General features: G+C 43.9%; 1 protein-coding gene across 2 annotated transcripts in view; it reads right to left on the bottom strand.

Moving 5' to 3' along the window:
- MAMDC2 (MAM domain containing 2) overlaps window positions 1–21942 on the bottom strand; it is a 61816-nt gene extending 39874 nt beyond the window's left edge. Inside the window, exons 1-2 of one of the 2 annotated variants that reach the window (XR_011137833.1) lie at window positions 21845–21925; window positions 21625–21738 (exon numbers count right to left, since the gene is read on the bottom strand). Coding sequence is in view for 1 of the 2 variants with exons in the window: in XM_068927815.1 (XP_068783916.1) it covers window positions 21625–21738; window positions 21845–21875 (145 nt within the window). In the remaining variant the exon portion in view is untranslated. Of the gene's footprint in view, window positions 1–21624; window positions 21739–21844 lie in introns of both variants that reach the window. The other variant, XM_068927815.1, reaches the window with a different exon arrangement.
- Between the last annotated feature and the right edge of the window lie 2100 nt (window positions 21943–24042).

Genomic DNA, 24042 nt, shown 5'->3' with positions numbered 1-24042 from the left:
TGCTTTGCATTACTTGCTGAACACACACATGACTCAGCTTGCCCAAGGCAAACCCACCGATCTGCAGTCCGCACAGCTGGCCTGACCACAAGAGGTGTTTGGCACTTTTTCTTTGAAAAAGAAGCTACCAGGTTTGCAATTCCGAGTGAACCTGCCGGCCCCTGCTTTAAACGCAAAGACTTATTGGAGGAGAAACTTCCTCCATATGCCCCAATTCTTCCACGTTGCTCCAAAGGGGTTAAACAAAAAGCTTGCCGCCTAAGCGAATAAAACCTCTGGAGCAAACCTGAATGCAGCCAGCGGAGCGGGAGGACCCCGGCTCTCACAGCAGCACCCCCGGGAGGGACAGAGGACAAGCAAGCCTGGGAGTGGGGCCTGACACCCAGAGAGGAGCAGTAACAAACCTCTGCCTGGATTGACTTGGGTGCACGTAGGAGCAGGGTTACACCAGGCACCTCACATGCAGAGAGCTCCTGGGCCAGGCCCTAAAGCCGTCCTTGGGGAAACAACAAAAACAACCAACTGGTAGCCCCCTAGAGTGAATCTAAAAACAAGGATGCGCTCAACAAAAGATTACAGACGCTACTGTGTGGATCTGCTCACTCTGCATCTGCCAAATCACTTGGCCTACTGTATTACCCTGAAAAATAGCTCATCTGCCTAAAAGCTTGTTTCTCTCCCAGCTGCATCAGACGTTCTAATAAAATGTTACCTTGGCCCACAAGCCCTGTCCCTCCAAGGAACGTTATAAACGTAAATGTGCTTGACCTACATCAATTACATTTACTCCAGTGCTCACAGGAAGATCTTTACCTGGGCCTGAGGTCCTGCATGGACTAAAATCATCTACTTCTTATCACTGGCTTCAAAAGCTGAACTCCTGTGAGTTCAGATCGCTGTTTTCTGCACGGTTTGTGTTTTCATACCACTTTTTTTGCACCAGCGTCCTTAGGATGACCAGCAGAGTCCTGGCGGACTGATCAGTGATCTTACACCACAACATACATACAGAGCTCCTGACAGATGAGGTATACGTTTAGATTCACGTCCTGAAATAGCTAGCTAGAGAAAGCGCTTAAAGGTGAGCTAATCAGATCCCGATGGGTGCTAACAGGCTACCTGAGGGCCACTCCATCCGCTTCAAAAAACAGTTGCTGCTTGCTGGCTCGCATGTTGTTCACCCACTGGCGGCTGCTGCAGCTGCCTGTCAGTTGCTGCCACTTTTCCTCAACAGCCGCTTTAAGCGAGAAATCAGGCAGCAGGACACATCCTCCATCCCAGAAAGCTTCACCCTGGACCAGTGAGATGCAACAGTGACAGTTCAGCACCTGCAACCACCAAACCTGCAGCCGAGGAACAAATCTATTGATGCTGAATACCACAACCACCAGGACTACGGCCAATCTCTCCCGAAGCTCTGCACAACTGCGCCCAGCAGTTATCCACTTCAAGGATCAATATTTTGGGCCTCAATTTAAAGAGATACCTCTGTGTCAATGACCTCGTAACTCGTTCCTCTTTGGCAGGCGGCTAGCAGCAACTGAAGCTGTGCGCGAATGTATACAGATTGAGCTAAAACTCACAAAATTGGAGAACTGGGTTTTTCAAGGGTTTTTCAAACTAGGTTAAATAACTGCAATCTCTGAAATATCTCATATGCACATTTTATGAGGATGGAAACTATCTGTATATTTAATCCTGAAACATCATGCCATGCTCACCTACATTTGCCGTTTGAAATTTAAATCTATCCAGCTGCACTATGTTCATTAGGTGTCAAATCCACTAGGTCCAGAGATGTTCATATTTAGCCATGAATTTTTCCTTCAAGTATAATGCATCCAGCTCCCTATCTCTTCCCTTCAAGGAAAAAGTATACTTTAAACAGTTTTTATTTGTGCTCCATGGTAGATAACATCCATCAGAAGCTGAGCACAGGAGTTCTGGTCAAAAATCCTGCTCCTGCAAGGGATTTAGAGCTCCTTTGCAAGAACATGAGTAATGACTTTTGGCCTGAGTAACCTTAAATAGAATCTGCTAAAACTGGGCAAAATGAATCTAGAGGCGGATTTCACAGCCCGCAAGCCTGTGATTCAACCTATCAAGGCTAATCCAAGCTTTCAGGCTTTTATTATTATTATTAGCCTCTACCCCTTTTTGCTGAGGTGATAATTTTTAAAATATGAAATGGTATAAATTATAAAGTTGGGCTGAAAGCTTGCCATGTTTCTTCCAAAAACTCCCATGCATTTATGATCCCCAGGACGGCTTTCCGAATTTTACAGGGATTCCAGACAATTGTATATTTATAACTTCACTGTTGGTCTCAAAATTCAGAAGACCCCAAGGTATTTTACAGGAGGCGATGGCCCTCTGTGGAGAGGCGCTGGTACCCTGTGGCTCCCTCCCCTCTGCCGCAGCAGGTGCAGTCTCTCGTAGTACTAGACGGGAGGTTCGGCTCTCAGTGAGACATTTGTACTATACAGAATTATTTTTGTAGGGAAGGCTCACTTGATACCAAAATCAAAAGACACTTCTTTGGGCAAACTCCAGTCTCAGGGACCGGGAAGAAACGGATGCCCACGGCCATTTAGGAACAGAATTAGTATTTTGCTTTCCACCAAATACCTTATCTCTGGCCTATATTAACAGAATTCTGCTAAATTTTAGCTTGCTTGGCTTTTGCGTTTTAATTACAACAGCCAGGCGTTTCCTTCGTTGAGCCTAGTTCCAACTCAGTGAATGACCTTACATCTGCATTCATCTCCGGTCATCAGATGCCACCTAGAATATGCCCCAAGGTCTGCCACCTGCCCGGCCCCATCCAGCCGCTACGCATCCCCCACGTCCCTGCGGCCGCGGGGCTCCCTCTCGCTGGGCAGCGACCAGGGCACAAACTCCTCCGGGCCACCCCAGCCCACGTTCCTCCAGCTCCCCAGCGGCACTCGTCGCCGCACGTGCTCAGGCCTTACGCGCGCCCCGGATAGCTTCCCTTTTTTTCTAGATAACTTTGGAAGTGAAGCGCTGGTGAAACTTTGGAAAAATTTTAGCATTTACTGCAATTTCATTCCAGTGGATATCTGGTATTGCCCTGAGGCGTTTCCTTGCAAGGGCCTTTAACCTACTTAGCTTTGAGCTGTGACACACCTTTAGGAAGACAGAAGTAACACTAGAGAGATACACTGGTCATTGGAAAAAAAGGATCAGTCTGACTGTGCCAGTTCATGACATTGTTTCCTTCAGGATATCCTCACTGACTTGCACTTCACTGCCAAAGTAGGTATAACTCTGGCAAAACTTCACAAAATTTGGGAGTTTATAGGTCCTCATTAAACTTGCTTTTTTTTCATAACAAACTATTAAGGCTACTAAGCCTCATTTTATTGACTTTACAGTCTAAATATCCTCAAGTGGTAACACAGATGTTCAGGCAGCTTACGTAACCCATAAAATATAATTTAGATTAACTTACCTTAGTGCACCTGGGGTACCAAATCTCACTGGGCACTTTATACTATTCATACAGCGTGATTCTCCTGAAAACGTGCCCCCCAGTTTATTGCTCAAAAGACGATAAAAGAGCACAGAATGGCTAAAACAGATGTGAAGCAGGATCCACCTAGCCCAAGTGGTAATATCCAACAGCAGCATCGAGTGGAAGCTCAGGGAAGAATTAAGAAAGAAACAAGAGTATTTAGATATTTCCCCTTATACCCTCCCAGCCCCTGACATTTTTCAGCTCGGAGGACTTCCTGAGCTGACAGTGGTATCAACTGTACCATTAGATGAGCCTAATTTAGCAGCATGCGCTTTGTATGTATTCTAAATCAAAACAGATTCTGTAGAAAATAAACTCTGCAGAAATCACTTTGTTCTGTCTGCCAAGCTTTGTGTGGTCTTTCTGAAAAACAGTCCGTGGCACAGTTTTTTGAGAAAGATTTTTATAGTGTCATATTTGCCATAAAATATAGTTCAGAAGCTATCAGAGACAAGGCAAAGGCTCGAATGTTGAAGGGTGTTATAAAATTCCATAAAGAAAGTGCAAAATAAATTCATTCCGCCACTGCTCCTAGCACATTGTATGCATTCTTACAGCTTCCCCAGGAACAAGGAATTCTGAACTGGGAAAGCACTTTCTGCAAACAGGCAGCCTTTTGAGGGAAAACAGAGCAGAGGGGCAGGGTGCTGGCGCATGCGAGCGCTCCAGGCGGTTATTTTCTGCACTTGACGGCCCTGGCCGAGTCCTGGCACGCCTGCCTGGTCACCGACCGTGACTCACTGCTTTGTTTCTGGTGTCAAGAAACGGATTTTCAAGTCTCAAACTGTCCTGGCAGCTGATCTAAACGGGAAAAGAAGCTCTGCCCGTTAGCCTGCAGAGTCAGAAACTTCTGCTGCCTGCAGGGAAAGCTCAGTGTTTACTGAAGAAATGTGCAGTTGTACTTGCCTAAGAGGTATCAATGGACATCTTGGGGATTACAGAGGCAATTGACTCATTATTAAATGTTACTGAGTGCTTAGACTAGCTTGACAGTCTTCATTTTGGGTTCAACTTTCACACATACCAGGCTCCCCACGTACCCCATCTCTCACGTTGTCTCTTCCAGTCTCTTCTCCAGGCTATAAACTTACACAGCACTCACAACTACTCCACACCGCACATGCTGGAGATATTTGCCATTAGAGCCATAGAGCATACATCAGGGCAACTTCCTTATACTGTCTCCAGAATAAGGAAGCAGGAGCCAGACTCATCTCCGCAGCGCAAAGAGGGTGAAGCTCCCTCCTCCAGACCTCAAAAGCTGAGATTAAACCAGGCCACAAGCCTAGCTACTTGCCAAGTTTTATCTTGGAAAACAAGGAAAATATTTATGACTGTTGGGAACTTGGAAAAAAAGAGGAAAAAAAAAAAGGACAACTTTTCAATGTGTGATACTGAAATAACCTTAAGCACTGAGCCAGTATTTCTTTAACTGCTGTGATCTAAAGGAAAACACAATGTCATATACACCAGCCTCCAAAAGTCTGGTCTGCAACACTACCAAGAGGCTGATCCAAGCTGACCAAATACACTGCAATTGTCTAAGGCCAATAATTTTCACCTCTAAAATTAAGGTGAATGTTATTTCACAAGATCACAAATGCAAATGGAAGCTCTGCTCTACAAATTTTGTGCAGTTTAAATAAAAATGATAATGACGGGGGGATCAATAAAATATAGCATGCAAACAGCCCGCTAACTCTTCTGATTTGTATATTAAATTTTTGAGAAGCAAAAAAAAGCATGCAAAGCTTTAGAGAGAAAGGGATAAAGGATGCAACACATGGAAAATAACCAAACACGCCTATTCTTATATATATGGTTTTTTCTTTTAACAGGAATCTTTTCTTCATGCTGTTTGCTTTTTTTTCTTTTTTAAACTGCTTTGAAAAAACAATCACAGTCTGCACCATCCTTACATTTTGCAAATAAAGGAATTAATTATTTCTTATGCTTCAGACTCTACATCACAGAAGCAAAGTAAAGGAATACTAATGGCCATGCAACTGGCATCAAGAAATACCTGCTGCTATCCTTGCAACCCCCTGGGCAGGAGAATGGCTCTGCTTTCCAGATATTCTCACATCCATGAACCAAGATGTTTCAGGAGAATATAAACTGACTCCAACAGGGGAAGTGTAAAAGGAATTTTAAAACTGCCTTCCTCTTCTGCATCTCTGTGCCATGTGAAACCCAGTTGGGAGTGAATTAAACCCACAATGCCATACTGAACACAGATCTAATCAGATGACTCAAGTTCTACACAGCTATTTCATGAGAGAATAAACCTGTAGTTGCTTCTTTACATCTCCCTCCCATAAGCAACTCAATAATATATGAGGGCTTAAATGCTGCATCTGTTGCAAAGCGGACAGGTAAAGGTATCAACAGAAACTTTTGTTTAACCATAGCAGGAGGGATTGCTGATGGACCACACGGTAGAAACTCTAAATACTAAATAAATTATCTCCTGTATGCAGCAAAAACTGAGACTGTCTGCCAGACGGTGCCATGAGAAATAACGACATTGCACGGAGGTCCCGAAATATGTTTGTTGGCATGGAGGAAATGTGTCACAGGAAGCCAGTTGGCAACCTCGTTCAGACAGGAAAGGATTCCCCCAGCGCAGGATCTGAGGCAGACGTACACACTCCCTACTGAGTAATTTTCGTGGTGCAGATTTTGTTAAAATTCATCACGGCACTCCCCATCAGGCACACACCTACAGAAACGCTATGAGCAAGCTTGCTACTGCTGGTATGATCAGCGTTGCATAAATGTAATCTCTCCCATTAGGCTGAGTGCCTTATTTGTTTGCTGAATCTCTAGGAGAACCAAAATCACTAAGTAAAAATTCCTTTTTAATTCTAGGCATATTTTCCATCTGAAACCTACATCTCTTCTTTTCACAGAAAAAAGTACACAGACATTTGATGGGACAATGAATAGCTCAGTAAGTTTTCCTTACTGAAAAGCAACTGTGGACCACTTTTTTTTTTTTTTTTTAAAAAAAAGAAGCTCACCCTGCTAAGCAGGAACTCATAACAGTGAATTCCTGGTTATATCAAAATAATCTTGAGCTAAACCAAACGTGCACATTTTGTCAGTGTCTGGTTAATATAATCATTTCTCCCGCTGAAGTAAAGATGGAGGAGGTTCTCATTAGAGCACCATGGCTTGAATTTTGAAATAAAAATCAGACTTCACCTTTTTGAATGCCCTTTCACAACAGCTCAGTCAGAGTTAGGTGCTAGAATTCAGACTCAGAGTGGCCTTTTATTAAATATTAATTGAAAGGAAAAGTGTACTTTCTGCTTCAGGATAGTTAAAGCTTTGCTTTTTGTTTGTATATGGTCATGTTTTGTGTTAGCACAAGTGTTGCCAGAAAATTACAAATATTGGCAGCAACCTATGGAAACCTGGGCAACAGACCATGCAAACAGACAATAACGCTAATAATGAAGCATGTAAGCCAACAGAAAACAATTTCCACTGCAACCAAACTGCATTCATCAGACCTGTTGTATGCTTCTGTGCCAGCTATCAAAGAAACACAGTGGTGTAACTGAATATAAAAAAAACTATGCTCAATAAAAATCAGAGCCTGATCCAGATGAGTCTAGTATTAATTATGACATTCAAATCTAGCAACTGCTTATTAACATCAGAATATTCTCCGATGGTGAGATCAATCTTTAATAATAAATACGAATGTCATTATGGAGTAAGTTGGTGGGGTAGGAGATAACAGCAATTAGTAGGTATAGAGTACTTCTTTCTAGGTGGCATTTCAAAATCAATGAATATATGTTTGCAGAAAAGTACAAATATATGTGATCACTGCAGAAAACAGAAAAGTCCTGCTTTAGCATCCCCCTCTCAGCAGACCTACCGTGGACTAAATACCTAATGTCTTCCTGGCTTGAGACAACCTCCACCACCGTAGACCCTTGCCCACGCCCTCTGCAGGGCCGTACTTCTGTGGGACTCGCAGGCAGTTCTTCCACGTAGCCTTCGGGCAGCTCAAGGGGTAACGGTGACCACAGGGGCGGTAATGCTGACCACAGGAGTGGTAACGCCGAACCCCGCAGCCAGTTCACCATGCGCCTCACTCAACCTCCCGGGCAACACCTCTGTAGAGCCACCAGCGAAACGCACGGAGGGAACTGACTTCACCCAGACCCATCATGCAGGTACAGCCAGCAAACATCTGTTTTCAAAAAGGTCTTACAGACTCCCCTCTTTATCACCCTAGAGCAATGCACCACTACGAGCAGCCTTCAAGCTGCCACTTTCCCCTCTCGGGAATTTTGGCTGTAGTACAATGCAGGTTGCACACATGCTGTACAAAGTAGGGTGGCACAACCGCTGAAACAGGAAGGGCCTCAAGAGGGAGGTCCAGCTGGTACCGTTGTCCAGCAGGCAACAATTCCATTTCCAGCAAGATTCAAAGATTGTTTTCGTTTTCTTCTCACAGAACCGTTTGAATATTTTTCACGCTGTGGGCTTCGGTGGAACCTTTCATGGCTCCGGGTTTCAGCTGTAACTCTCTCTCTCTCACTCACCTTCTCTCTTTCTTATCAGGGGCAGAAAGAGACACCTCAGCCGCAAAGTGGCTGCCACCTGCATCTTGCGGTAAGCGGCTGAGTTATTTCTTCTAAGAGGAATGTGCTAACTTGCAAACTGACCACAGGTATAGCGGTGACAGTCCTTGCCATAAAGCACAAAAAGGTGTATGAAAAAGAAAAAGCACAAAAACCTAAGCAGCTCTGGAAAGGCTACCTGACAAAAAAAGATCTAGTCAAACCAGCACAGGGAGAGACTATTGGGAGTCCTTGGCTAGTAAAGGGTGGCTGATCGTGTAACTCTATTTTTGGCTTTAATGCCCACCAGCTGTGAAGCCGATTCAGATTCGTGAGTACTTTTTTCATACAGAAATAAACGCTAACTACAGCTCTTTGCTTTTTACCTTCGTGTGGAGGTCCAAGCTACGCATACCACTCATCTTATTTCCATATATGACAACGTCACAGTACAAACTTCTCTCTTCTTTTTCAAACAAACTGCAATTACTGCCTTAATAATTCTCCAGCTTGACACATAGCCCCTTTTAGTGCTTATTTTAAACTAAACTATTTTTAGAGAACAATCTGGTATTGATATAAATCATCTCATGTTTCCACTTAAGCATACAAGAATATGCTTGGCCAGGAAAGAAATCCCTCTGCAAAAGGCTTCGTAAGAATTAAAACACAAAACAATAAGTGGACTAAACAGAAACTAGTAAAGACTCCTGCATTTGAACTCCTCTCGCTTTTTACCAAACTTCAACTAACCTTATACAAAGCAATAGCTTAAGCTAGCATCACCTAACTATACGTAGATATAAAACTTTGCTACAAGTAATCCTTCTTGAAATTCTAAAACAATAGTTTAAAGTAGTTAATAACTGCTTTGTCTGTGTAGACACTGTGATTACAGGTAAGTGCTATGTAAGCAAGCTGACAGTAAAGCACTATGAGGCCAAGTATAAAAATACAAATGCAAAGCAAACCAGTATATGGATACAGACTTTATTCCTCACACTGACAGCCTTTATCATTACACTTCCTTTACACTTCATCATACCTCCAAGGCATATATCCAGGGGTAGGGGGAAAAAAAAAAAAAGGTAAATCCTGTTTACTTAAGGGTCTTTATTTTCTTGATATATTAGGTACACTTTAAAAATCTGGGTACCGTGGTGCTCGTATGTGCAGTTTCCATTTGTGTACAGATACGCGCTTTAGAACTCAAGCCTGCCTTGACCTCCCCTTATGAGTACGTAGGAAGTTAAACAACCGCAAATGAGCAGAGACATAGGGAAACCATAACCATTGATCCTCCGATTGCTGGGAAGGATCCAAATTTGTTCACAGCCATGGAAGTCTGCCGCTGCCCAAGCTACGGTGATGACCTGAGCAATGCTAAAAGCTCCTCATTTTCTTGCTGCCTGTACTGAGTAGCTTCTCTACTGAACTCTAAGCCCTCTAAGCATGACACCAATCGGTAGGGCTCTATATCGGAAGGTGACTTGGAGTCTAGAGGACAGGTGAGAGTTTAAAACAAAGGCATTAGCCCAGCTCTGCTACAAACTCCCTCTACTGCTCTGCCGTAATCATACAGGACAAAATTGGCTATCCCCTGAGTGATGTGGTTTTCCTGGGATGAGATGGATAGATACTAACCTATTGGGCCATTAGATTGCCAAGCACAGCTCGACACATGGAAATGTGTCTTTGAGTCTCTGATCTTCCTGCTCCAGCCCCTAGCCAAAGCTTTCAAATTTTTGTGACTGTCTGCCACAAGCCCGCACATGTTCAAGGCAGGGGGAATACATTTCTGGGAATGCAATTCTCTGTATGCCGGGCACCTGGCACATGGGGGAAGGAGAGGAGAAGGGACTTGCTAAGAGCAGACAGAAGTAATAAATATGGATGATGAACTGCAGGTTAATTTGGGGTTACATGGCCCTAGAGAATTAAGGCCTCTATTTCCAGAACAGATGCAAGGCAGACAGCGCAGAAATGCTGCATCTGCTTCATCGCTCGCCTGAGCCTATTCTGAGGCTGAGAGCTGAGAGAGCAATCCAGAGCCTATATCCATTCATTCATCTGCCTCGCTGCTGACTCCAGTAGACAAAGATGCCAATTACTGTCAGATATAATTGTGACTCTGTCATATGGCCTAAAATGAACTCAACTCACTTCGGCTAGGCAGCTATGAGACAGTGCTCTCAGTTAAGGAGGTTCATTTGCAGAGTGATCTGCCAAGAGTGATTAGATGGAGCAGGACTACTTCACTAAAGCTTCCCCAGCCTAAGAGCCACGTGCAAAACAGCACACAGCAAAGACGTGTGTCTACACACCAAAAAAAGTCTTGATTATCAGATTACTAGAAAAGTAAGAAATGATGAAGAACAAACGCTTCTGCAAAACGCATCAGGGAGTGCACCATGCCTTAACTGAAAGTCCCTTTCTCCTTGAAACGTTGCAGTCATGAGCACCAGAAAGCCTTAACTACATGATAATAAACTTCCCTCTAAACTTCCCTCTAATGCATCGAGTCAGAAAAATACCAATAAGGAAAAAAATTTCCGTCTCCTGTTAACAGCAGCTGAGAGATGCTCTGTCTAACAGGAGACCTGCAAAAAACTCCCGCTTCCTCTCCTGAATGAATTCATGCACATACACTTACATGAACCCAGGCACGTACACATACATGTCACTATTCAGTTTAGTTTTTACCTTAAAAAAATACTATAAATTCTCACATTCTCTGCTGTGGGTGGAGAACTCTGAAAGATCACTGAAATAGGGTTTTTCTTACCTTTCAGTCAAAAAGGTGAAGATACTGGAAGTTCAACAAGAAAAACCCAGTGCTTCCAGGTATGTGAAAAGTAGATATGTGCTAAAAGTATTCAAAGAGCTTCAAATAAAGACTAGAAGCCCTCTTTCCTTTCCTCAGCTTCTCATTACTTGTAATGCAACAAAGCCTCAACAGCAAGGAGAGGCCAAGACTTATTATTTCTAAACCAGTCCCAGCAAAGGTGCCTTTATACACCGAAGAGGCAAAAGAGAGAAATTCTCTTTTTTCCCCCTCTTGAAAACAGTTTTAATGTATGCTTTTGGGGCATTTCCACTGCCCACTGCAGCACATAGGCAGCGAGAGAGCAGCCATGCCACAGGGCAGCTCTGCTTCTGCATCACCTACACCTTGGCTGCAACACGTTGCCTTCCCCATAACGCAGCAACAACAGCTCAAAGAATATAGTCTTGCAAATGTCATCAGTAATTAAAAAAGTACTAATAATCACTGTTTCCTCAGAAAGATTTTTAAATGCAGAGCATAACATTTAAGTTCATTTGTTCTATCCTCCCTTACAGCAAAATAAAGCAGATTTCCCCCCATCTTTTCCTGTTATACTTTACTCCATTCAGATTTTCTAGGCCAAGCCCTCAACACTGTATTTACATATTGTTTTACACAGTGTGTATAGAGACTTAAGCAATCCAAAAGATTTCTGAAGCACAGAAAGCCTATCAGAGACAGCTCAAAAAAATCTAAGTGCTAGCCAAAATCTTTTGGTTGAGATGCTGTCAAACCCAGTTACTGCAATAAAACCGTGCCATCCGAGTTCTGCCAACATCCGAAGCAGGAAATAGAGAGTCAGGGAAAAGTCAGAGTGTTATTTATAACTCCCCAGGAGAGTCAGCATTATTGATTTCCAAAGAAAATACCCCATAAACCAAATTACCATCTCTGTACAAAAGCATAAGGAAAGGAAAATTAAAGTAGAACTCATGGGTTTTTTGCTCAGAAAGGCTCAGGCACATTCTCTCCCCTAAGGGCAGGACTACTGATTCCTGGGAGGTTTAGTGGTACAGACCAATACCCACATGGACATAGAAAAATATCTACTGCCCACCCAGCCTTTTCACTCTGTTTCCCAGATATATTCCCAGACATATCAGAGACTTCTTGAGCCATCCTTAAGCGCTAGCTAGTGCTCCTGTAAACATCTCTTCCTATTAACATGCAGATAGAGCCCTTATCATGGGCTTTCAGCCCAGATTAACTAGCATGGCTGGGAGAACGCGTTTGGAGCCATGCCTGCTTCCCTTGTGCTGCAGCCTTCCTGTACCAGCTAAGGGTGCAAGCCACATCACCAAATTTCTGCCGTTGTCTAATGTTTTCCTTCAATTCTCAACCTATGCCCCGAACTGATTATTTTTTCTGTAATATACTGCAAAAGAACTAGAGTACCTCGGTTTACTGTGGCACAAAAACCATGTAATACACTCCCAAAGGACCTTTCAGCGCTCACAGGTCTTGAAGTACCCACAAGGACTTTAACTCAGACATGCCTTTGCCTTATGGCTGCTCAAACAGACGTGAGCCTGGCACCCACCAGGTACCAGGGCCCTCGGCATCCAACTCTGAAGTGAAGAGAGAGCCATAAAATCTCAATGACTAAAGAGATGTTTACATGCTTCCCGTATATCACGGTTTCCTGCTCCCGGCAGAGTAAACCCACGGAAACCTATCCTCTTTAACAGGCTTCTCAAGCCAGGTTCATGACTGTTACTGAAGGGCAAAAAGCCATGATCCAGGCTAGAAGAAACATGGTCCTGTGAAAGGAGACTTGCTTTCATTGCAAGATCTACAAATGCATCAGGGAATCATTGGGCAATTTACTTTACCTGTCTCTACGTCGGCAGAGAATTTCTACCTACAAATCTTTGTGAAGTAGGCTAAAGAGAGAAATTTTGAGAAAACTCTATGATTCTGAAGGGAAACATGGAGAATGACCTCCCCTGATAACTGTGCATTTCACTATGGCTTTTGCGTGCAATGGCTGTAATCTGCTCCTTTCATTTCCGCAGCTCTTTCCACATTTTTCATATGAAATACAGTTTATGGCCCAACAGGTTTAAGGAAACTCATAAAGTCACAATGGAGCCTCTTAAAGCGTTTTAACAGTTCACTAATTAAAAGCTGCAGTCTGTGTTTCCTAGAAGACTTTGGCTGATATTTCAAATGGAAATCTAATTAGTGTGATTCATGGATATTTTCAGACTAAGACCTGCAAGGCTTTCAGTACTGAGCAAAGTGTTAGTAACATGCAGTGCATACTTTATCTGAGAATACATCTATTTAAAACAACATTCAAAGTGCACCAACACAATTATTCTACCTACTACTGCTATCTAACACACTCATCTCAAGCCCTGTTTGCCAAAAGAAAGTGCGCTGCAGGAATAGCTGCACACCGTACCAGAAATGATCTGTTAATCAAAAAACATCTTTAAACTGGCAGACACCCATATATTGTTGTGTTAAAACTGTAGGCATCTTTGATTATAATAGCAAAAAATTCTATCAAAATCAGATTTGAAAGTTTGGCTGCATGGAATCACAAGGGAGGACAGAGAAAAAAAATATTTAGTCTTCTAAACTGGAGTAATAAAATGTGTTCAAATGATATAGAGGCTTTTAAGCAATCAAAGCAAATGGTATGAAGCTAAAAGAATGACTGCACTGACCTTTTATCTGACCTTCTCTTGCCTTGCTTTTGCACAGGACTATTAAGACAGTAAAAACTAAAAGATTAAAGGAAAATATCTCCGTATTTTTCTCAGCATATTTTCTTTAGATGTAACAGTATAACACTTGACACTTCTGGATGAGTTTAATCAGTTAGCGAATTATAGTGTTGCCTGTACTGTTCTAACACTCTGTGGCTGGGGATGAAGAATCTCAGAAGGCAATAAAATGAAAGAAACTACCAAAAAAGGCAGGGGGACACAAGACAACTAATTGTAACTACTTTTAGCTATTTTATTTTCAATAAGCTTTCAAAGATTTCCACTCGATAACATCCTATATAAGACTATTAGGACATGTTCAGGCTCATTGGACTACGCCTGTGAACAGTTTATACCCTATGCAAGGTGAACAAATAAGTCATTTTTAAAGAGAAAAAATGCTTCTCAAATGTCTGTGGTGCTGTGCTGCGGACTCTTCAGTACAAGTGCAAACTCATTTTTTCTCACCATAGATCTAGATACATATTCACTCCAGAATTTATACAAGAAATTGACAGTGGTGAAAATACTTCCCTTTCTGTCAAAAAAAAAAAAAAAAAAAAAGGAAAAGAGACAAATGATTGGCTCTCCCCTTTCTCCCCTTCTATTTCAAGATGAGTAGCTGTGTAGTAAATAAGCTGAATGACCACAAAGGACTTTATACTGCCTGTCAGCAGTTTTACTGATTCCGATTTCCTGTATATAAAGATTCATGCTTTGCATCCTGAAATTGCTAAACAAAGAAGTCTGGAGTTTGATTCATTTAAGCCTTCCGTTTTTTCAGAAATTTAAAAATATTTCTAGTTGTTTTCAGCAAGTGATTTTGCCTGTTTAGAGGTGTATTTCACCAAACTTCAGTAACAAGTCCACTGTCCATCCTGCCTACAACAAAAAGCTGAAAACATTATTTAACTATACTGGAGAACAAAACGGTACAAAGCTAGGGCAATTTCCTAACACTGGGCCCTAGCCCTGCCCAGGAGGGCCAGCCGCAGCAGCTGAGCCCAGGCGGGAAGCCCTACCTCAGCTTCCAGCGCTCCACTGAGACAAGCCCAGATCCCGGCAAGCTTTCAGGCAAACTGCGTGCACAGTCACTTCACCCACCTGTGCAAGCCCTCAGCGCGACGACATTAGTCTCTCTGGGCAGGCTGTGCCACCAACATGCGCAGTTGCCTTGTAACTTTAAGCTAGCTCAGCTGTGTCTGCATGAGCTGAAATCGCAGCACTGGATGCTGCGCAGACACACCCCTGGTTTTCTGTGTTAAATATGAATATTTTTGTAAACTTGCCACATTTTGGCCTGCCGAAGCTGCAAAGCGCTTTTCAGGAAGTGCGGCTTTACAGTGCCACACCGCTGACAGAGAATCGCACAAGCGGCTCCATCCTAGCAGTGAGCAGGAAACCCCGCTAGCTGGAGGGAAGCAGTTTTTCTCGGGGGTTACATGTAAAACATTTGTTTGTCTGAGGTGCTTTGGCCTCCATCACTTCTCCCCAAAATTCTGTTTTCTTCCTACAGTTTTCTCAAACAGATTTAAAGAACCAGTGCTCGTATCCTGCTATTACCGTGTTTAATATTACCTGTGACAACTGTCCCAGCTGTTGCCCTAAATCAATTTCTAGTGGTAAATTACCTATTTTCAGTTGTTTTCAGTCTAGATAAAGTCAAACCCATTGTCAGGAGTAGCAGGTATATTCACTATAGAAGAACGTTACAACAGCTGTCCTCCCTCTTGTCGCCAATTGCCACGGTTCAGTGTAAAATACACTAAAATAGATTGCTAATTCCCTAAGCACTGAATCACTAACAGCTGTAAGCAAAAATAGGCTTCTGAGAACATTACTATCTTGTGGAGGGGCAGGAATGCTTTGAAAGTCTTCTCTCATCCAGTGATGCACCGATAACAATTTAGGATTTGTTTGTTCTTCTACTGCAGATGCAAAGCCAAGACTTAGCGAAAGTCTCACCCATCGCCAGCTGCTGCTGAAGCCCTCCATGAACACAAAGTGCACTTGGCCCCCTTTCTGCACAGCACCTGCCTTTGAAAGGAGCTAAAAGCATGCTAATAACCATAATTCAGACGAGGCTCAGGAAAAATCCTATTGCTCAGGAAGCCAGAGCAGGAGGTTATACCTGAGCAAGCAAAGCGTCAGGCTGCCTCACAGCAGGTCAGCCTGGAACGAGGCTAAAGGGCACCATGAGCACAGGGCAGTACCAAGCTGCCACTGGCAGACTGCACGAGAAAACAGCAGAAAGAAATGAGCTGAGTGGTTAAAGTTGAGTGGACAGGAGAAATAACACCACGGAAGAAGGAAGAGTAAGGAGAGCATGAAAGCCTGACTGCACCAGAAACCCCTGAAAGAGTAAGCCTTTGATTTTTTTTTCCTCAGGGTTGACTAGGAGAGGTCTGTCACTCCAAATGCAATTATTTTGTCCAGAAAGGTAAACATTTTAATTATCATTTAGCAAGGCAAAGCAGATTGTGAGCCAGTTCTAACGGCACCTCTACTCTGCAAAATGGCATTCAGGACACAGATGTCCAGCGACGGAGACCCAAACCACTGAGCTGCCTGGCAGAGCAGATTTACCAGCCGAAGATCTCGCCCGTGAGCTAGCACGCGCTATGCTTGCCTGGCTCTCCCACATCTAGATACCAGCTGGCGCAAGTCTCCCTGAAATATACTCTTTCCTCCCGATGTCATGTTTATCATGAGCACAGGAAGGCCACTCATCTGATCTTAGAGTTGTATAAAGCCAGCGATGTTACGCCCTTTTCAAAGACATGTTTTAAAATTATATGCTTTCCTAGGTACAGGAAAGTAACTGTGGACAGATGTACAGAAAACTCAGACAACTGACTGGTCACTAGTGATTACCTGTTTTGCTGCTCTGTATTTACACCCAAATGAAGTGGCACTCGAGATGGGAGAGTTTAGGTCAAAAGAGGTCAGCTTTAAATCATACGACGCAGCTGTAAACACAAGCTGTTCGAACGGTATGCAGGCAGAGCTTAGATTAGAGATTCCTCATGCTGCTGCTCTCATTCCTGACTCATCTGAAGCTCTTTGATGGCTGCTCTGTTTCTTGAAATTATTTTTCCTCTTGAAATCATTTGCAAGTGTTACTCTATGATACACATGTCACAAAAGACAAACTTCAGTTTCCTGACACTATTGTTAGAGACGTTGCTTGGTTACTTGGTTACTGTAAACTTACCTGATTGACTCCCATTTAGAATATATTACAGCAGTCCAAGACTCAGTTTCTGTGAAAAAACTAGGTATGTTTTAAGAAGAAGAAAATCAGGAAATTGGTGAGTACATAAAATTCAGCACATCACTATTCTGAATGAAGTCTATTTCTTTTTAAGGATATGTCTTCTATTCTTTGGAATATTGCAGAAAGAGAAAATGTTATTCTAAACCTCTGAAACGCATGCTATTAAAAATGTATCCTTGGAGATATGAGACTTGAAGCAATGCACATTTCCAGAATTTTAGAAGAAAAGCAGCACAAAAACAAAACACACGCACTTAAAGCTGTCACTGAACATATGACAGCCAGATGCATAAGGCTATAGCAACCACCAGGCACAGCTTCAGCGGTTCAGTTCACATAGCTCATTACAGAAGAAGGACAGTGAAAGCTGCTTGACAGCTCTCCACAGAAGAGCAAAGGCGATAAGGACAGAACTGTACAAAAGCTGGTAACACTAAAATAGCTCCAAGCCCACAACTGGCCGTGCATGGGCACATTTAACGGAGATCACCTGCTTTTCAGAGCCCATTGCTAAAATAAATGATCTCTCTTTTCCCTCCAGCTTGCAGGAGTTAACAGGCAGATTTCCTATCTAATGCTTAAATCCAGTCAAACACATGCAGCACAAAAACTCCCCTAGTGCAAATTTGAGCTGACAGCCCAAATGCCCAATATTTCCAGCTCTATTAAAATGGTCTCTGTCCAACTGAAGGGAGATTGAAAACAAAACGTACCCACAGACACAGGCACACAAAATGCTGTATAGCTGCTCTTGGCAAAAATGTAAACACATCGTCCGGAGTCATAAAAAAGATGTGCCACAGATACTGTGTCTAACGAAACTAATTTATAATACTGCTATGAGCAGGATGTTCTTATAGTCAGATTACGACTGGCCCTGTGCTGGATAGGGCCGGGAAGTAAAGCAGAAAAAGCCAAAATCCAGCCTTCCTGTATGGCTGTGACTGACCAAAGACAGCCCATTTCATTCAGACAGTCCCTTGCTTCCTTTGCAGGTGGCTCTATACAGCTTTATTTATTACTCTACTGAGGATTACTGCCTATTTTACATACAGCACCTTCCTTTGTGTTAAACTAAGCCTTCAGAGTGGCCTATGGTGGGTTTGTCATAGGGAGAGAAGAAAGAAAGTAATCTTTTGCTTAACAGAGTGCATCAGTACATTTACAAAGCATGGTATTTTCTGAAACGAACGTCTGACCTTGTTAAACAAAATCTCAAGGTTACTTGATAAAGGCCTATCAAACAAAGTTTGACGCTCGGTAATGTAATTAACAGTCTTTCACCAGTAACACATCACGTATTTTGCTGACATATTCTGCTGACACAACGGTGGATTCCTACAGAAACTGGCCATCACGGATCCACAAAGCTAGATCCAAGGTAACTGCACATGAACTCATGCCAAATTTGCTCGCAGATGTTAGTGGCAAGCAACATGGAATTACAACCACTCAACTATCTTTAAATACCACTGCAGTGATGAGTATAGATCTGCTTTCTAAGTTTCTCACCATCTGAGTCCAAGGAGTTTGATCTTTGTTTTATACTCCATACCTGGATTTCTTTTCTTTTCTTTTTTTTTTTAAAACATAAATTCCCTATTCAGAGGCTTTGTGAATGTAAGAACATTTATGCTGAAATGGGAGCACACATACACCCCCAGTCCTACCACACAGCACTAACACCTTGGCTTATATGTACTACCAAATCATTTAAAGTTGGCATAGCTCATTACGGCTCCACTGTACACATATGAAATCATCTGTTGCTCATCAAATTTCAGACGCAGGATTACATAATGCAGCCCTTTTCCTGAGCAACGACCTTACTGTGTTTCTTGTGTATTTAGTAACCTACAAACAGCCTCCTCACCAAGCATGTCAAGCGTGCACTGGATTTCGCTGTTCTTCACACAGCTTCCACCCAAAACAGAACTGGCGCAGGAGGAATCGTGCTGCCAGAGGCATGGTGCTGTATTTATCCAGCTCGGACTCAGCCCCTCAGCTGGGTGCGCTTCTCAGCCCCAGGTAAGCTTGCCAAAAGTTTATATATCCTGAACCGAGTCTAATTTTCACGTTATTGCGTGCTTGGTGATGATCTGCTACAATGATTATCATTCCAAAATGCAGATACCAAGTTAGCAGATGACTGACTCAAAAAGCTAATAGTCAAAAAAGGTACCTTGATGTTTATACTTAAGGGTCCCATTCCTGAACCCAGACCCATATGGGAGAGCATGAAGCAGAAGTTTACAGGAATACAAATCCACTGGACAGATATTATAGCAAGGTAGAGACATTAGAGCCCAATTTGCAAGTAGTCTCTAAAGCAGAACTTCTGTCCATTTTAGTATTTCTTTCCTTTTGCATTTAGACTAAAATGGGCTCTTTAATGTTGCTCAATTATATGTATCAAAAGTTAAGGTAAAAAAACCGAAACCTTCCAATTATAAAAATGATAAAATTAAACACAGAAAAAAAAGCTTTTATCTCAGAACTACCAGAATACTAGGGAGAAGCCAAAGACATTTAAAAAAATCAGTTGAACCCTAGAAACATAATAGTTTAAGTGGGAATGCCCAGCTGTAAACTAAAGCAAAATTTAGCCTCATATTTCCTATCTGTATCTGGCCCTTCTGAAGATACTGGCTTCCTTGGCAACCAGGCAAAAAACTTTCAAGTATGGAGTGGAAATTTCTGGGCAGGGTTTTAGCTATATTTACAGCATCTTGACAGTTTGGCACAAGACCACACTACCGAGAGATTTATAAGATGAAGAACTAACACTGCAAGTCAAATAGTCCCTTTAGGAGATTTTACTGTATATAAGCCTATATTCCAATTTATATTTTAAAATAATAGTAAAAGTTTTTGAATTAATGCAATACGTGGAACATTCAAAGCTAAACTGTCATTCCCATTCTTAACTTCCTCCGCTGTGTTGGTAAATTACCACATGTACTGGTACTGGTCAGAGACCCATAAATAGCAGGGCCTGGTACTACCAAATGGGACAGGGTTGTATTAAATGAGAGAGTAGAAGCACATCTGAGGAAGACTCGTTTTGCACACCTGCCTCCTAGATGTGGCTGAACCATTTTCAACTATAGTTAGTTACAATTCTGTCAATGCATTTCCAAAGAGGCTAACACCTTGCATGCCAAATGTTTGCCTGGATTGACACATTATGATTAAATTATAGACTGCAGGAAAAAGGGTTTATAATGGAAACGCTGACAGGACTATACCTATTAAGCGTGCTGGTATACCACATACTTTGCCAGACTATAACAATCCAGTTATAGATATATCTCTCTCTGAAAAATAAGATCTACAATGACAGTAGCTCTGCTGCTGTATTAGCTACCAGTATGGTTACGGTCATGCAATAGAAGCAAGCTGCAACAACCTAACTAGTGCTCTGTGGGCCAAAAAATTTAGCCTGCTGGTGATCTAAATCACTGGTCTAACTTTCCGGTTTCTTGAAGCACTGTAACATGGGTGCTTTGCACATCTTGCACACCCTTGTCTGCAGGTATTACTCCCAGCCTCTCAGAGTCTCTTGGAGCTGAATCAATATCGCTACTGTGTGGCTTCCTATTAATCACAAAAAGGAAGTGCTGCTTCCAAGAGAAGCAACTTCAAGGAGGCATGATGTTGACAGGCACAGTAGGGGAAGCAGAGACGCTTACCAAATTCCAACTAGTATCTTCAAAAATACAGGAGAATCTAGTTATCTTTAAATAAAAAAAAGGGAAGAGAAAAAAATCATTTTAATAAGAAATCATGACATCCTCACAGCTAAGTTAGTGCTCTTGGGATATTCTCAAAACCTAATGGTTAATCTAAAAATTAACGATTAAGGTGGCTTACTTTGGATTTGTGAGAACTGGGGATAAATCAGGAAAAAGCCTCATCATCAGCTGAGTGACAAAAATTAAACCAGCTAGTTCTGAATGGAGCACTGACGAGGGGTATTTACCTCCTTGCATCTGTGCTCACCTCTTTTTTTTCTTGGCTCGTTCTTCGGAGTTTTAAAACTTCCCAAATGCACAGTCGTCTTTATTGTGTAACATAACTCTCACTTTATGAAACGACATTCTGGCCAAAACATAACCCCACGTAAATAATTATACTTCCCTTTTATACCCATGTTGTATTTAGTTTCCTCCAGTCTCTACTTTGGTCCCCCCACTGATTCTGTCAGCAGCCAGAGTCTATCCTAAAAATTGATCAAGGGTTACAGCTGCATGAAACCGCTGTGCATTGACTGGATTTTGTCCTCCTTTTGAACTGCAGTCAGACACATATAACCCACTGAAACACGAACGTGTGTCTTTTTCCTGCTGAACTGTAGGTACCATAAAACGGACAAAAGCCTTAATTAAACACCATAAAAATACTGTTCACAAAGACTGTCTCTCCTGCTCTGAAGAAGCAGCCACTGAGAGGGTAGAACACAATATATAGGTAGAAAAACCAACACTACTACTTCACAGAAATTTAAAAGAGCTGCGCTTCGTCTAGGAAGAGGATAAATCACCAAAAGCGGATTTCTTGCAAAGAGAGCTTTTTCCCCCCCGGGGAGTGGAAGCAGTGGGAGCTTTCTGGGATTTCACTCCGGCTAGCCCGGCGGGGGGACCGAGGCACGGCCGGTCCCCCCCCGCCGCCGCCGCCCTCACCTTCGCCGTTCAAGGTCCAGGGCAGGTGCCCGTAGTCCCACTCGTAGCCACAGGCGCTGTCCTCGAAGGCGCAGGACCCGGCCGAGAGCCAGGCCGCCCCGGCGAGCCGCAGCGCTGCAAGCACAAAGCGAGCCCCGGTCAGCCGCGGACATCGCCCTCCCGCGCCCCCCGCCCCGCCCCGGCACGGCACGGCAGGGTGCCGACCCCGGCCGCCGCTTACCGTGCGCAGCGAGCAGGCAGAGCCGCAGCATTTTCCGGCGGCGGAGGACGGACGGGCGCCGCTGCGGCGGGCGGCGGCGGCGGCGGGAGCGCGGGGGGCGGCGCGGGGGGCGCGGCCGGGCCGGGCCGGGCCGGGCCGCGACGGGACGGGGCTGCGGCGGCCCCGGGGGGGAGCGCGGCCCCGCTCTGCCCCGCAGCGGGCCGGGCCGGGCCGGGCCGGGGGCGGGGGGGCTCTGGCGTGGCCCGGCCCCCGGCTCAGGGCAGGACCACCTCCCGCAGGTTGCTGGGGGCCGTGTCCGCTGCGGGGCTGAGTGTCTCCACGGACGGAGGCGCCACAGCCCCTCCGGGTGACCCGCCCCACGGTGTTCAGCCACCCTCGGGGGTGGGGATCGATTTTCTGTATGATTAAGTCAAGTTTCCTATATTTCAGCTTGTGCCTGCTGCCTCTCCGCCAGCCACTGGGCGCCACGGAGAAGAGTCTGGCACCATCTTCCTTACTCCCCCATCAGGGATTTATACACTGAGACACCTCCCCTCCCGCCCCCGCCGCCTCGGAGCCGTCTGCGCAGAGCAAGGCTGCTCCCGCCCCACCGCCGCCGCGCCACGACCCCCCGTCGGGGCCGCGCTTGCTCCGCGCAGCTGCCCCGGCCCCGGCCACGGCTGCGCCCTCGGGTCCCTGCGACCCCTGCCTCCCGCCCCACCGCCACCCTCTGAACGGCAGCTGCCCCCCCCCCCCCCCCCGCCTACCCACTGGCGCCCCAGTTCGGTGTCATCTGCACACTCGACGAGAGGGCCCTCCGTCCCCTCCTCCGGGTCAGCTGTAGTGGCCAAGCCCGGATAACACAGACTAAAGCCCCAGTCCTGCCTGTCGAAAGGTTTCTCGTTCATCTGGTCTTGCGTGCTTCAACAGCGGTTGCACAGCGGTTTCACGCTGAGATGCTCGGGACAGCTTTGTTGTCCATAGGATTCCTTAGTCTATCCCCAAGGCGAATTCACTTCAGCCATCCGTTTGGGTCATCATCTAAACTGATCAGCTACAATGAGAAATTGGAACAACTGACTTCCTGAAAACATCTCTCGAAATTACAGAAGCAATCGAGAGGATATAGGATGTCAGAACCTTTTTTGTAGGTTACTTTAACACCACGTTCTACCTGTCAGAGAGCGCTAGGGAAATGGGAATTAGCATCAATCTATAGAGATCTGCGTTTCAACAAAAACTGCTTTAATTCATGCCCACTAAGCTTTTCTCAGTTATAATGTGTAGTCACATTTCTTCATCTTCTCACCGTTTATATAAAGATCTACATCTCAGGGATGCATTTTATAAGCACAGTGACTGGCTTCATTATTAGATCTTTTTGTAAGGCGATCTCAGGGAAGTACTAAGAATAGTCCAGAGCAGCTATATAGGGTTTTTTTAAAGCCACTATAAACAAATGTATTGTTGATGATATGGTCCACAGAGGCTGTTTCTGTTATTTGCCTTTATTTTTCATATTTCTGGCAAGTTTGGGCATTCATCACCCGCGTCAATAGGTTTCTAGCAATGTCATTTGAAGCCAGTAAAAAGATCCCTTGCGCTCAGTCAGTTTTGAAATTCCTAAATAACTGTCATGTAACCTCTTAACATACCCAACATATTACCATTTCTGAATCCCATGAAGAAGTAGAAATTTTTCCCTTTACTTGACATAGGGCCTGAGACTACTCCGCCGTGCTAACAGTCTTAGCGATACCTTGCATTGTCACTGTAGCTCTCACACAACCCACATTTTGTCTGAGAAGGTTTTTAGATGACAGACTTTATTGTGGTGTTTGTTTGCATTTTTTTAATGACAGCTTAGCGTATACGTAATCTGCCTCTTGAATAATCACTCTCAAATGTGTTTTCAATTTGAAAGGCATCCTTTCGTACCTAGAAGAAGAAACTTTGCATGGAGAGAACATGTTTACCTGCTTTGGAGGCAGTGACAGTGAATGTTTTTTGGCCAGTTTCGTAACAAGCATAAAGATATTCAAGATTTTTTTTGTGTTCCTCATACATAGACAGCATGTCCTTACTTTCAGTCTTTCCATCGTAGGAAGACTGCAGGAGGACCTGCCTTGGAGATATCCATGAGCAATTTAATTTTTAATTTGCTGAGTATTAGTGCCATTCCTTTAGTTTCTCAGAATCACAATGAGATTTGCAAAATT

The sequence above is a fragment of the Struthio camelus genome, chromosome Z (assembly GCF_040807025.1).
Source record: "Struthio camelus isolate bStrCam1 chromosome Z, bStrCam1.hap1, whole genome shotgun sequence".
NCBI lineage: Eukaryota > Metazoa > Chordata > Aves > Struthioniformes > Struthionidae > Struthio > Struthio camelus.
The sequence above is the reverse complement of the archived record's forward strand: the minus strand, read 5'-3'. Positions and strand labels throughout refer to the sequence as shown.